The sequence below is a fragment of the Cloeon dipterum genome, chromosome 3 (assembly GCF_949628265.1).
Source record: "Cloeon dipterum chromosome 3, ieCloDipt1.1, whole genome shotgun sequence".
NCBI classification, from domain to species: domain Eukaryota; kingdom Metazoa; phylum Arthropoda; class Insecta; order Ephemeroptera; family Baetidae; genus Cloeon; species Cloeon dipterum.
Window position 1 is genome coordinate 29994579 of NC_088788.1, and position 12468 is coordinate 30007046.

Consider the following 12468-nt stretch of genomic DNA (forward strand, 5'->3'; position numbering starts at 1 on the left):
TAGAGAAAAAAATGATATCTTGATCTTGGCAAGCATTATTGTAAGGAGCAATAAATTAAGATATGCATTATTGGGGAGGTAAAAAAAATCCCAAAGGTTCTTGCGGTGCTCAAAATGATTTGAACTTGTTGGTAACCTCTTTGCAACTTTTAATTCTTGGCCATGACCACGGGAAAATAGGTCGTGTAAATTTGGTCATTATTATATCGATTATTTTTCAATCACCTCAAATGCCTATAGCTATTTGCCAACAACATGTGGCGCTTTCTTCACCTGTAATCAGCAAAAACCCTCGTTTTGCGGTTAGTCGGGATAATTGTGGCAAATCTTTTGCTACCAAGGAACGCAGCTTCATTATTAAGTGGCGAACTACGGAAAATTGACAAGCCAGCTATTTCCAACAAATCGAGCAGTCTTGGAGCGAGCGGATCCCCCGGAGCAGGAATTAGATTTGTGCGTTGACGCAATCGCCCCAAGCCCGAAAGCAAGGTGCTGATGACGAGAAAAACGATGACAATTTTCAAGCTCTGGGAATTGAGCGTGAAGGCGAGAGTTGTTTTACAATCACCTCGGCTCTTGGCAGGGAGCGGCGTATGTTTTTCTAATGCAGAATTTGTTTGTTATGACTTTTCTGACTATTTTACGGATCGCGGTGGCACGAAAGTGGCAGATATGAAGGCGCGCCACCGAATAAATTGTTTTAATTAGCTGAAAGCAAAGTCGCGTTTAGGTTAAATATACCACCTCCTTGGAGGTCTTTCAACTTTAATAGAGCCTGTTATTTATTTGCAAATGAGATTTTCGCGTCGTCGTCTCCCTCAGATGAAAGCTAGGCACTACTGCTAAAATCTTTACGAAGCGGATTACGAGCTTTCCGCACTTGCACTTTCCGTGCTGTTTGCGAGAGAGAGATATTTGAGGAAAACAGATGCGCTCGTCGATCTTTCAACTCGCGAGTTAAATGCTCTTTCGACGAGAGTAAAGGGGAATGCTCTTGTTGACACATCTCCACTCAAGACACTGGCACAAATCTAGATTTTAAAATATTTACTCAATCTCTGTAAAAAAAGTTGCATTTTATGCAAATTGTTTCGTTTTTAAATTTTGGTGCGGTCATATTCTTTGTCCGGGAGTCTTTTTTGCTCAAAGTAAAAGTCAGTAAGTAGCAAATATTAAATTAATCTTGTCTTTATCCTGTGGTTTCTACCTGCAGACGAAAGCGATAAATTGAATAGTGCTTCAAGTCCCTCAACAAACGCACTATTGAATTTCACAAATAAAATAAAATATCACTCTGCACAGTTTTTACCTATATACACTCTAGTTCTTATCTTTGACATAATCTCGAGACATCACTAGCATAAGTGTCGTTTAGTTTATAAAATTGTTTGTATCGGGTTAAAATTTTTGTTATCATAAAATAATTTACCTGTGCAGAATAACATTTGTAAAAAAAAGTGTCATCTGGAGTGTGTCCTCTCCGAAACTCAATTTCCAGCTTCACCGCTCCTTTGAAGAAATCGAGGCCAAACATCATTTTATTACCCAAGCGTTTCGTCAAGGGGCGCGTATTTCCGCTTTCGAAATCCCTCAAGCTGTCTTCAGCTTATTGAAACTCCTACTCTCGGCTTCGATTTGATGCCGAAAATAGTGAATTCCGTAAATTCCTGAAGTTGTGACGGTTTTTGCCTTGTAGAACGGATATTGCTCAAACACTGAATTGCACGCGACAAGGTTTTAATAGGTTGCCCACCTGACCGCAGCCTGCGGATCCGGGAGGTTGAAGCGTACGGCTCACATCGTGCTTGATTGGACTTAATTGGCTCAAGGGAATATTCTGGTGTGCAGAGAAAAAGCCAGTGCACCTGTGCACTTTGTGAGTGGAATTTATCTGTCATTCGACATAGCAAAATCAAGGACTTTATGCATAAGCGACTATTTTGTTTAACGTTGTCTAATATTTGGTCTCCACCGCAATCTCTGTTGATTAGGCTTTCAATATTCGTGTTGCAATGTTCGGGCTGTCTGAGTCACTTCCATAATTGAATTTCATTTGAATTGCAGCGATCATAAAATTTAACGAGGCGACGTTCCATGCGCAACGCGCTTTGCAATAGCACTGAATTTTCCATGCATTATACCTAATGTGGGGTTTGCTCCTGATTAAGTCGGTTGGGAACAGGTCATTGAGTAGTTATATTTAATATTTGTTTGATCTTCTTATTATAATGATTTTGAAAAATTATAATCTGATTCTCTAAGGGGTGATACTAATTCAACTTATCGATAGAAATATACCTCAATCCAGGATTGCCTTGATCAATACTTTTTATTTAACACAAATACGTGTAAAAGTAACGTTATCTGTCCTATAAACCACTTGTTCAAGTGACAAAAATTTGCGGACTTAGCTGCTTGTGTCAAACTAGTCAGGTTATTATCATTCAATTCAATTTGCCTTAATACTCATTATTTATTTAGTCACTTAATACGATAAAATTGAAAACTACTAAAAATGGACAAAAATTATTTTGTAGAAAATATGCCATGGCAAAGTGTAGTGCTACGAAAACAAATTTGGTTTGAATATAGCATATAGAAATTGTAAAAAAAATCAGTAATCTAGATTGGAAAGCTTAAAGGCAAATAAAATTAGCGATTTTTAAAAATTATATATGTGGATTCAATATGGCTAGAAAAGGTTTATAATTTTTTAGCAAGATGGGCAGTTATGGGTAGACTTGAGATCTACTGAGGATAATATTAAGCAATCATTTAAATAAAACTGTTATTTTTTAGCTCTTAACAGCGTACATGAGTCATTATTTACATCCATGTTTCGCCAGCTTTTGTTGGCCAGCCTCAATTATTTGTGGACACGAAAGTTTGTTACCCAGCCCGACGTTTTATTGTTTGCAGAGTGGTAATCTCGCACTTCTTGTTTTACAGCCCTGCCTTTAACTTACAACCCGACATAAAATTTCGCGCGCCAGCGTGCAGGAATTTCGTTCGAAAGCAAATGCGCGCGTCTCACTTTGTTGTTTGGGCCGCGGATTTAATCGTCGTGATCTCATTTTGATGGGTCCAAGAGCGATGTTCCGCTAATTAGTCTCATCGCGTCAAGTCTCGGGCAGCACCTGCAGTTGAGATTAAAGTCTATCTGCAGCAGACACGCAAGCACAACGTCTGGCTGACACTTTAATTTGCATATTAACACCGAAAAGGTGGATCGTCTTTCGAGATGAGAGCAAACGCGGCTCTGATTAATGGCATCATCTCGGTGCTATTACGCGCGCGTTTGAAAGTGAATTTTCGCCAGAGCCGAGAGCCAGTTACTATACGGCGCGCTCGAATTCTTGGCACATGTCCGCGTCTACCATGAGAAATGCCCCTCGCATTTAAAAATATGACCATCAAGCATTCGGCCGTTTATCATTCCGCGGACGAAATCGAGCATGCCCACCGGACGTTTCCTTCTTCTGCCCGCCCGCAATTTTATGATTCAATTTCGAGCGGACAGACAGTCGCGTGTTCGGCTGGTGCACAATTCCATCCCCCTCGTGTCAGCTGCTGCGACTTCCTTGATTGCATCTCGCTCGTCCCGGAAACTTTTCGTCGAGGACACTTTCCTCCAAGCGCACTATCCCTGGATGATCAGATGCAAAAGTTTGGGGAGGGATTCCTAGTTTCCTTCCATTCCATAAATCACGAAGCCAACTCTCCCAGAGCGATCCGGAGATGAAAAACTGATTTAAATAAAATTATAAAAGACCGTTGGAGCATGAAAATTACAAAAAAATAAATATCAAAGATCCACACAAAAGGAAATATTTTCATTTTTTAGGACACAAAATAATTAGTTGTGAAAAATTGAAATCTCCCCACTGCCAATTGGAAACACAAATAGAATTGAAAATAATTTTTCTGTTTTAAAAATTTTAGGTATTGACGCCAGCAAACTAAGGACATCGTTGATCTTAGAAAGCAGCCGATAGAATTGGTTCTTCAAACAATTGAACTCTAAACAATGTACAACAATTAAAAGAGGATTAAGCTGGCATAAAGCCTCAAATTTTACCTTTTACGGTGCTTCACCATTTTCTCAAGGAATATTTTGATTCCTCTCGTCGAAGTATATCCAACCATGTACGCCTTATCCAGGAGAAAAATTATTTCAAGTAGAGGGACAGTGCTCGTGTTTTGAAAATCTCACAAACTCTTGAGCCAATTTTCCCAAAAATAAGCAAGGAATTTTCAAGTTTCGTGGTATCAATCCTCTTTAAAACGATTTAAAGATAGCGTTCCATTTATACCTTCCATGAAAGGCATGCGAACAGAACCCTTCACATAATCTTATTTACATAAATTTTGTATGCAAAAAATCAGCAGCGGACCGTTATAATATTGGCCATAAAAATGCATGGCCAATAAATAAATAAAGCTCATTTTGATGAAAGGAGGATTGATAAACGATTGATTTGACTAGCAGAATGGGCAGTTAAAGGGCTTTTGTTCCTCGTGCGGCTCGGCGTCGTAAAAGCGCCACATGAACATCATTGCAGATGATTCCGCGCGCATCTCTGGTCGGCAGCGGCTGGTTTTGATTTCGCGCAGTTTATAGTTGCAATGCTCGCTCGGACCGATCTCGGGTTTCCCTCGGCAAATTGCAAACATTCCCTTGGGAAAAGACTATCTTCTTTCTCTCTCCGCGGGTAGGGCAACCTTCACATGTTTGGACGATTGAATTTATAGAGCGGCGCGCTGCCTTGATTGAGTGGTCGCTAAAGGGTTGCGACATTTGCATCGGCGGCGGTAATGACGACGATAAGAGAGCCTCTCGTTGAGGCGAATCTCTCCAAAGGGGACGATTTGCATGTTCAAACACCATGCTTTCATCAGCGCAAAATACTCGTCCTTTCCCACTAAAATGGGTCTCTCAGCGCCCTTTCCACTATTCATTTTCAATTTCAATTGAAAGGTAAGCGAATGACGAGAAAAGCAATTGCTGGAAATTCTGGTATTGCGCTGTTCAATCGAACAATAAAATTTGTTAATTAAATTTTACGATCAATTTTATTATGCAATGCTCTGGTGTATTTTTGTTCAAAGTTCCTTTCATTAGAACAGAGATCATTTAAATACAACTCACATTTATTACAACTCTTTTACCTCCAGCGCAAGCATCAAGGAAACATTAAGCCGTATACAGAAAATGAAAACAATGCAGCCATATTTTCTCAGTTTAATCTCTTGGAATCCGCGGAAAATAACGCAAAGCTCGAGAGGAGGAAAAAGTAAAGCAGCCACAGGGCGTGAAATGATTTTAACCTCGTCGGCTGTGTGCGTTTTTATTACACATCTGTCATAAATAATAAAAGCGTTGAGAGGCGCAAAGTGCACCGAGCGCGAGAGTAGCGGCGTTGCATCGGCAATTTTTGCACTGCATGCTCATGACAATGCATCTCTCTCTTTGCCGCTCGCTCTGTGCTGAATTGTGTGGCACGAGTTTGCAGCATCCCTCGCAGGGCAGCTTTTAAGGACGAAATTATCGAACGAGCCATAATGCAAACGCCGGCAGCATATTGTGCGAGCGCTGCCAAGCGCGACCTTTGTGCGAAGCACCTAATGTTTCTGCACATAATTTCGCATTAACAGAGCTTTCGCCATGCCATTACCAGACCAAGTTTGCAATTTTCTGCTGACAGTTCATTCCACGACGGAAGTTAATTAACTCACTGAATAACTTGACCTTTCCCTTTCATGATCATGGTGTGCCTATCGGTTTGTGAAATAGCTTTGATGTTTAATTGCTGCGTAATAGTGACAAAGTATTGTTAATGCTAAATTTAGAGTCTTCATTACAGCTATATTGAGAATAAATTTTTCCAAATGATCACAACGTGGTTTCTACTAACAAACTGTCAGGGTTGTACTCTCAACCTCAACATTATATCATTATTCTTATAATCAACGCATTTACGTCATAAAACAATATATTTTTGTCGAGAAATTTCTAGGGAGATGAGTGATTCTAAAGCAACCCAAAATATAAAATTCTACCTTATCCATAAATTTTCAACTACGGGAATGAACAGAAAAAAACACTTTTATTGATATAGCACCAAGACTAGAACGACATATTTTGGGAATAACAAAACATCGTTTTTTTTCTTTTAGCAAACAATCTTTTTCTTCCCTCATCTTCTCGTGAAACTATTATTTATTGCCTTGATGCAATGTTATATTCTTGATTCAGATAGTGCCACCGTTAAGTTGGAAACTTTCCTCCGTGCTCTTGTGGTTTATTTTTCTTTCCGCTCATCTGGTTATCAAAAAGTTAATTTTTTTGGAAATCATTTACAAACCACTTTTTGCGCAACGTTTTTACTCCATCGCTGTTTCCGCCCTGTCAAACAGAGACGAAATATTGCTCTTCCAGAAGAATCGGCTTTTGCGATCGTTATGGAGCAATAAGGCTTTTGAGCAAAACCTCCACTCGAAATTGCAATCCGCCACCATTAATCTTCTTTGCTCCTACTGGCACAACGCAATGCCAGATGCGAAGTGTCTCCCTTGGGGTCGTGAGAAGTAGTCCATTTTAAATTATTATATAGCAGCATCATTCATTTCAATTTGCCCCGGTTGCAGGAAATTTTCATAACCATTTCACTGAGAAAAATTACTGCTTTCAGGAGAATAAGACACTGAACCCTATAATTCCTTTACGATCATTTCCCCTGAGTAAAATTATACCACAGAAAATATTTCAACAAATTCATATTAATTTTTGTAATTGGAGCATAGAATTTTTCAACTCTTTCCTTGATTTGAATAATGAAGCTTTGTTTGAGGGAAGCATCAATTTCCACATCCCTGTACACTTCAGGGCCACCCTCCTTTTCGACCCACCCCATATCATCTGCGTGATGCAAGCACAGCAGAGCTTGGAAATGTGTCAGCAAGTCTACCGACCGACCGACGGACAGAGCTACACGACGCTAGGAACAACAAGCAGCCAGTATCTGATAGGATATCTAATGGCCGGCCGAGTGCATCCGTCGCCGTCTTCGAATGTCACCAACACACGAGCGAGCGAGCATTGATCCGCGCGCGCAATTGCACAAATGCATCTCCCTCTGCTGCATACAGTGTTTGCATGCGGTCTTAAAATGCCGATGAACAAATAAGAAAGAAATCGTGCCACTCTCGAAATATCATATTTCTGGCTCGATTTCAAGTCGTTTCTGCGAGAAGAAGTGGCCGAGAAACTGCTCTTTCTTGCACTTCCTGCTCGAGTCGACTTTCCGGATTGCACACAGTGTTGGCCGCTGATTTCATGCAGGTGAACATTCATGTCCCAGCAACTTTGTTTGCCTAAGAGGAAGTCGCTCTTCTGCGCGTTCCGCAGGAAGTACCCATTATCGGGTCGTTGTGGATGTTCAACGCGAGATGTAATTATCAAAAAATTCAATTACTCTTACGAATGCGTGACCTTTCCGGCGATTGGCTGTATTGGTAAAAACGCCAGACAAAGGGAACATTAAAACCTGCTGTCTCTGCCGCGGTTTCTCTTGCAATTAGTTAGAAGGGTCTGTGAACGTGACTGAAATTCAAATTCGCTGTATCTATAGAGCATAATGAGAACGAATGTGGTCCTGAAACACTCACTAATGGCGTAAGTTTGGAATGGCGTTTCTAACTCTATACTTGAACAAATTGCTTGAAGCAAGCTGTCCCAGCCAGGTGCGTTTGGAAGAACACTAATAATTAATGTTTTTCACTAATTCACAATTTGCAAATATATTTATAAATTTATTTTTAATTCTAAAATTTAAAAAATAGGTACTTTTGTATAAATTCTTCGGAAGCGCGCAATTCATTAATTGCTTTTTAACACATGACAGGCTTTTCGAGAAAAACTTTAATAATTTATAGTGATTTTTAGACATTTTGATATCAGTAAAGTAAAGCTTATACAAGTGGAGAATATTCAGTCACTGGTCCATCGTAAAAATACTTCTACTGATGGGATCACATATACATATGATATACGTGTATGATTTGAAAATCAACTTTAAGGATAACATTTATTCACGAAATGAGGATGAAATTTCATAACTTGACATAAGTTGCAGAAAGAACATCTCTGCTCAAGGAGATGAGGTGACGCTAAAAAATTCTCATTACTCTGAGAGTAGGGGCAACTCATTAAGGCGCCAGGCACTCGACGCGTGCATATTAAAAATTCCCCCAAAGCGTCTCCTGAGGAATTCACAAAAATACTTTCGGCAACGCTCCTCATGCGTAATGCAAAGGGTTCGTCAGCCCGGCACTTTCACCCTAGAAATTTTATTATTAAATTTGCAAATGTCAATTTGCTAAGCAACAACGAACGCCCGGGGGTGAAAAGGTGGTGCGAATACCGATGGCACTCTGCTGCTGCAACCGGAGGGAAATAATGCAATTAGAAAAGAGCCGGGCCACTATGCGAAAAGAATTTGGGTAATGCGGGCTAGCATCTCGGGCCGGAGGAATGTGTTGTTGTTGGTCGCCCGACGCCGTTCTCGCACGTAATTTTCCACTTTGCTTGGCAGCCCCGACGCCTTTTAAGTAATGGAAAATTCGCCAAGCAAGTGTTATCCGGCCGGGCGGGATGCATACGAGGCCAGGCGCGAGAACGAGAATTTCGCACACGCAAGCAGCCTGTCACTCACGCCCGGTGCCAACTACTTATGCTGTCGGTCCGAATTAGAAGCAGATAACAAACGATTGGGGAGTTGATGCAAATTGAATAGGCCCCCTGCGCAATGGAAAGAGATGAAATGAGTCGAATGGCAAAACGGGAAATCCAACAACGCAATCTGACAGACAGGTCTCTAAAACTTATCGTGAAATAACATCTTTCAAAAATAAAAATCTGAAATAACTTGCAGAGCAGCCCTTTGAAAATGCATGCAACTGCTTAAAGGCGTCAAATGTGTGAGATCACATCTTCAAAGTGCTCCATTGTATATTAAAGTTGCAATCGTTGTTTTCAATTACATAATATCGTTGGTTATAAACATATATGAGAGCATTGCTCTTATTGTGAGATTAGAATTGATTTAATAAAACCCACGTGTGGAGCACTTTCAAGCAGCAAAAAAAAATACTTGCACTCTCTCAGTAATTAATCTCTATTTTTGAGGAAAATAAATGAACAAATAAATATTCAACTAGCTCACAAAATTTGAAAATAATTATTGAACTAGAAGATTGTAAATAGTCATTCTTTCTTCTGAATAATGGACTTACAAGAAGAATTATGCGCCAAAGATTTAAGCTCCACTGAGAAAACTACCACTAAACCCGGAAAACCCCTTGCAGCCAACTGTTATGCAGTTATTAAAAGTAGATAATTAACTTTTTAACGTCTCACTCGTTGAAAACTCTGCAGAAACTTATATTCCTTTTAAACAATTTGATGAGAGACATTGTAAGCTACCAAGAAATTGCGAAAGTATGTTCATTAAGAGTCTATTTCTGCTTGAACACTTTGCGAAATGCGAGCAGACTCTGGATGGAGTTTATATTTAAAACAATTAACTGCACAAGCACTATAGCCTTGGGCTACATAGATTGCTATAAATTCGCAGAATGAAATCCAATTTAAACGACAGGCAAGCTTCAGCGAGGGGATAGCGCACAGTACGAAGAACTTCCCCGAGACAAAAGGTTGTGCGATTAACTAAGTTCAAGGCTGGCCACCACGTATCGCAGTGCAATGCAAATGCTGCAAATCCAATAAATGCCGGCGAATTCGCGAAACGGAGAGAGATTAAACGACGTAAATAACACGTTGGCTGCAAATTAAATTCCAGTAGCCACGAGCAGAGAAGCACGGAGTCGAAGGAGCAGAGATTTGCATGCAAATTATTACGCGACTGCGACAGAATCACACAGGGGTGAAGCTCTGATTTCTATCAAATCACACGTTCACTCTTGCAAGTCAGAATGGAGGCAGTGACACGCGCCCCGAGGGCAGACGTAAATTAAGTTTGCGTCTAATCCACGCACATGTCTCTCAATCTTTCACGACATGACAGCCCAAATCTTCAGTCGACCGCGGGGAAAAGACTTTAAATTGCTCCAGAATGACAGTTATCGGATAATGTTTGTTTTTCACATAATTCAGCTCTATAAGAAGCCCAAGAAATGAATTTCAGTGACATAAACCTTCCTCCTAATTAGGATATTTTTAGAGTTTTGATCTCTTACTGTAGAACCATTTGGAAGAAGTGCAACGCACTGAAAAAAATAGTAAAGTTTGTGGCGACTGTTCTCATGTCCAGCTGACCTTAATTTCTTATTCATAGATTTAGATTACTTAATTTGGGAAGGCAAAGAGAGGAAGCACAGGGTCGAGTTGTGCTTGGTCCAGTATTAAATTATTTTCTCTAAAGGATAGGAGCGGATGCCGGAGTTCCGCACTGCTACCGCGAATGCTTGCTATCAGATCGCTGTGTTTTGTGTACAGAATTGTTGGCTTTTCCTCAACAAGACATGACATCCCTTTGATATTAACTTTCAGCTACTACTTCTGAAGAAGACAGACTGACAAACACACGGCATGGCACTTTTCAAACTACTGGATCAGCTTTTGTAAGTCTCAAGATACAGAACGTTTCTTCCAAATATTCCTAAAAAGATCATTCAATGTGAAAAATTGTTCTTAACGAATTTGATTAAATTTATCAATTTAAATACAAATAGAAAATTTTTGAAAGCCCCCGGATTCATGTTATTGCCACGTCCCTGTTATCCTCGGTCTCAAATTGGAGACCAAGAACAAGCTTTTCCGCATGAAAACGTGTCCAACGAAAACACGCTCGCAATCAGAATATTCATTTCGAGTTACTCGGGGGAACAAAGTGGCACACAGGGGTGGCCAGCTTACCTCGTAAAAGTAGAACTGGTTGATGTCGCCCTCGGCCCCCGCCAGCGTGTCGTTGGCTGTGTCGTTGGTCGGCCCCTCGAACGCGGCGGTCGGCAACCCGGCGAGCAGTTCGCTCATTTCCTCGGTCGAGGTCATCTTGCCCGCGGTCTACAGCATTCCTCGCCTGAAAATAAGTGGAAAAGGAGATCAGAAATCGAGAGTGGACGAAATGGAGCTGCAGCGGGGAAAAGAGAGAACATATTGCTCTCGGCGGGCGCGATTTGGGGTGTGCTGGCAACAAATTTCTTATTTCTAAATATATATTTCCTCTCTGGCTGCAGCGTGTTAGTGTGTGGGCTGCGAGGAAATGTCTCTCTGTCTCATTCAGTCGGAAGGTGCATAAATCTCGGCTGATCGCATTGCCAATGCGAGAGGGAGGAATAACTTGAGTGCATTGCAACTATAAAACGCGATTCGTGTTATTATTTGTCCTCTGCCTCTGGATGCATTTCCCCGGCGATGTTATTGGCTTAAATGAAATATGGAGAATTTATGCATCATTGGGAGAGCTCGTCCACTTGCTTGGGTTTTCTATCTGTTCTCAGCTACGCTCTCGTTAGAATTGGGTTGCTGCACTTCTCTCAAAACCAAGAAAATCCCAAAGAAAATTGTACAATTTCTCGAGCGAAATTTGACTCTTGGTCTCTTATGGACCAGTTTTTTTTTAGATAAAATTATCATTTGTAGATAGATCAGCAAATTCAGACGCTAAACACTGCTGTCACATTACAAAAATAGTACATTGTAAAAAATGAATATCCACGGAGAAAAGCAATTTTTAACTTTCTGTTTCCTTCGTTTCAGTCTCTCAGAGTTCTTTTAATTCATGAGGGAGCTGAGTCCACAGTGTAAGACTTAAAATATGAAAATATCGAAAAGATCAGCTAAAAAATGGATTCATATCATTTATGGCAGAAATCGGTTTACTAGCTCAGCAATATCTTTCTCCGATATTAATTTAAACCAGGGATGGAAATTGATTTTTACGCGCACATCAGTTCGCCTTAAATATTGAGACGAAACGCGGCAAACATGCAGAAGAGGCGCACTCGTAAAAGAAAATCACTTTTTTTGGCCAGCGGTACGCGAGCTGGAAGACCGTGCGGTAAATCACGCATGCAAAGGGACGAAAGGCTTTATCGGATAAGCGTACGTATAAATTACGCGGTGGCCGTTTGTGGTGGTCGTATGGCACATCGGTATTAATAAGCGGCTGCGCGTCGAACGAGCCAAGTCCGATCGACAGACACACTCTTCTGGCCGGCTCACATAACACAGCAGCAGTTCGACGGACGATTCTCGCCCATTTCCATTCATGGGCAGAGGGCGTCCGCCCAGTGCATTCGCTCGTGAAAAGATTTATGGAATCTGCTCTTAAATTAGCATCAAGCAAAAATGCAGCTTGCAGAGAAAGAGAGATATCATTTCTGCTGCGCGCTCATGCACTTGTGAGCAGATCTCTTGCGAAACGCAGACGGATTCGCAAATGTGCG

At 40.8% G+C, this 12468-nt stretch overlaps 1 protein-coding gene across 2 annotated transcripts in view; it reads right to left on the reverse strand.

Moving 5' to 3' along the window:
• Window positions 1-12468, reverse strand: part of LOC135938562 (cardioacceleratory peptide receptor-like) — a 49959-nt gene that overhangs the window by 24483 nt on the left and 13008 nt on the right. For both annotated transcript variants that reach the window (XM_065482260.1, XM_065482259.1), the window contains exon 2: window positions 10937-11099. In XM_065482260.1, the coding sequence (XP_065338332.1) occupies window positions 10937-11071 (135 nt within the window). In that variant the 5' untranslated portion in view covers window positions 11072-11099. The remainder of the gene's footprint in view (window positions 1-10936; window positions 11100-12468) is intronic.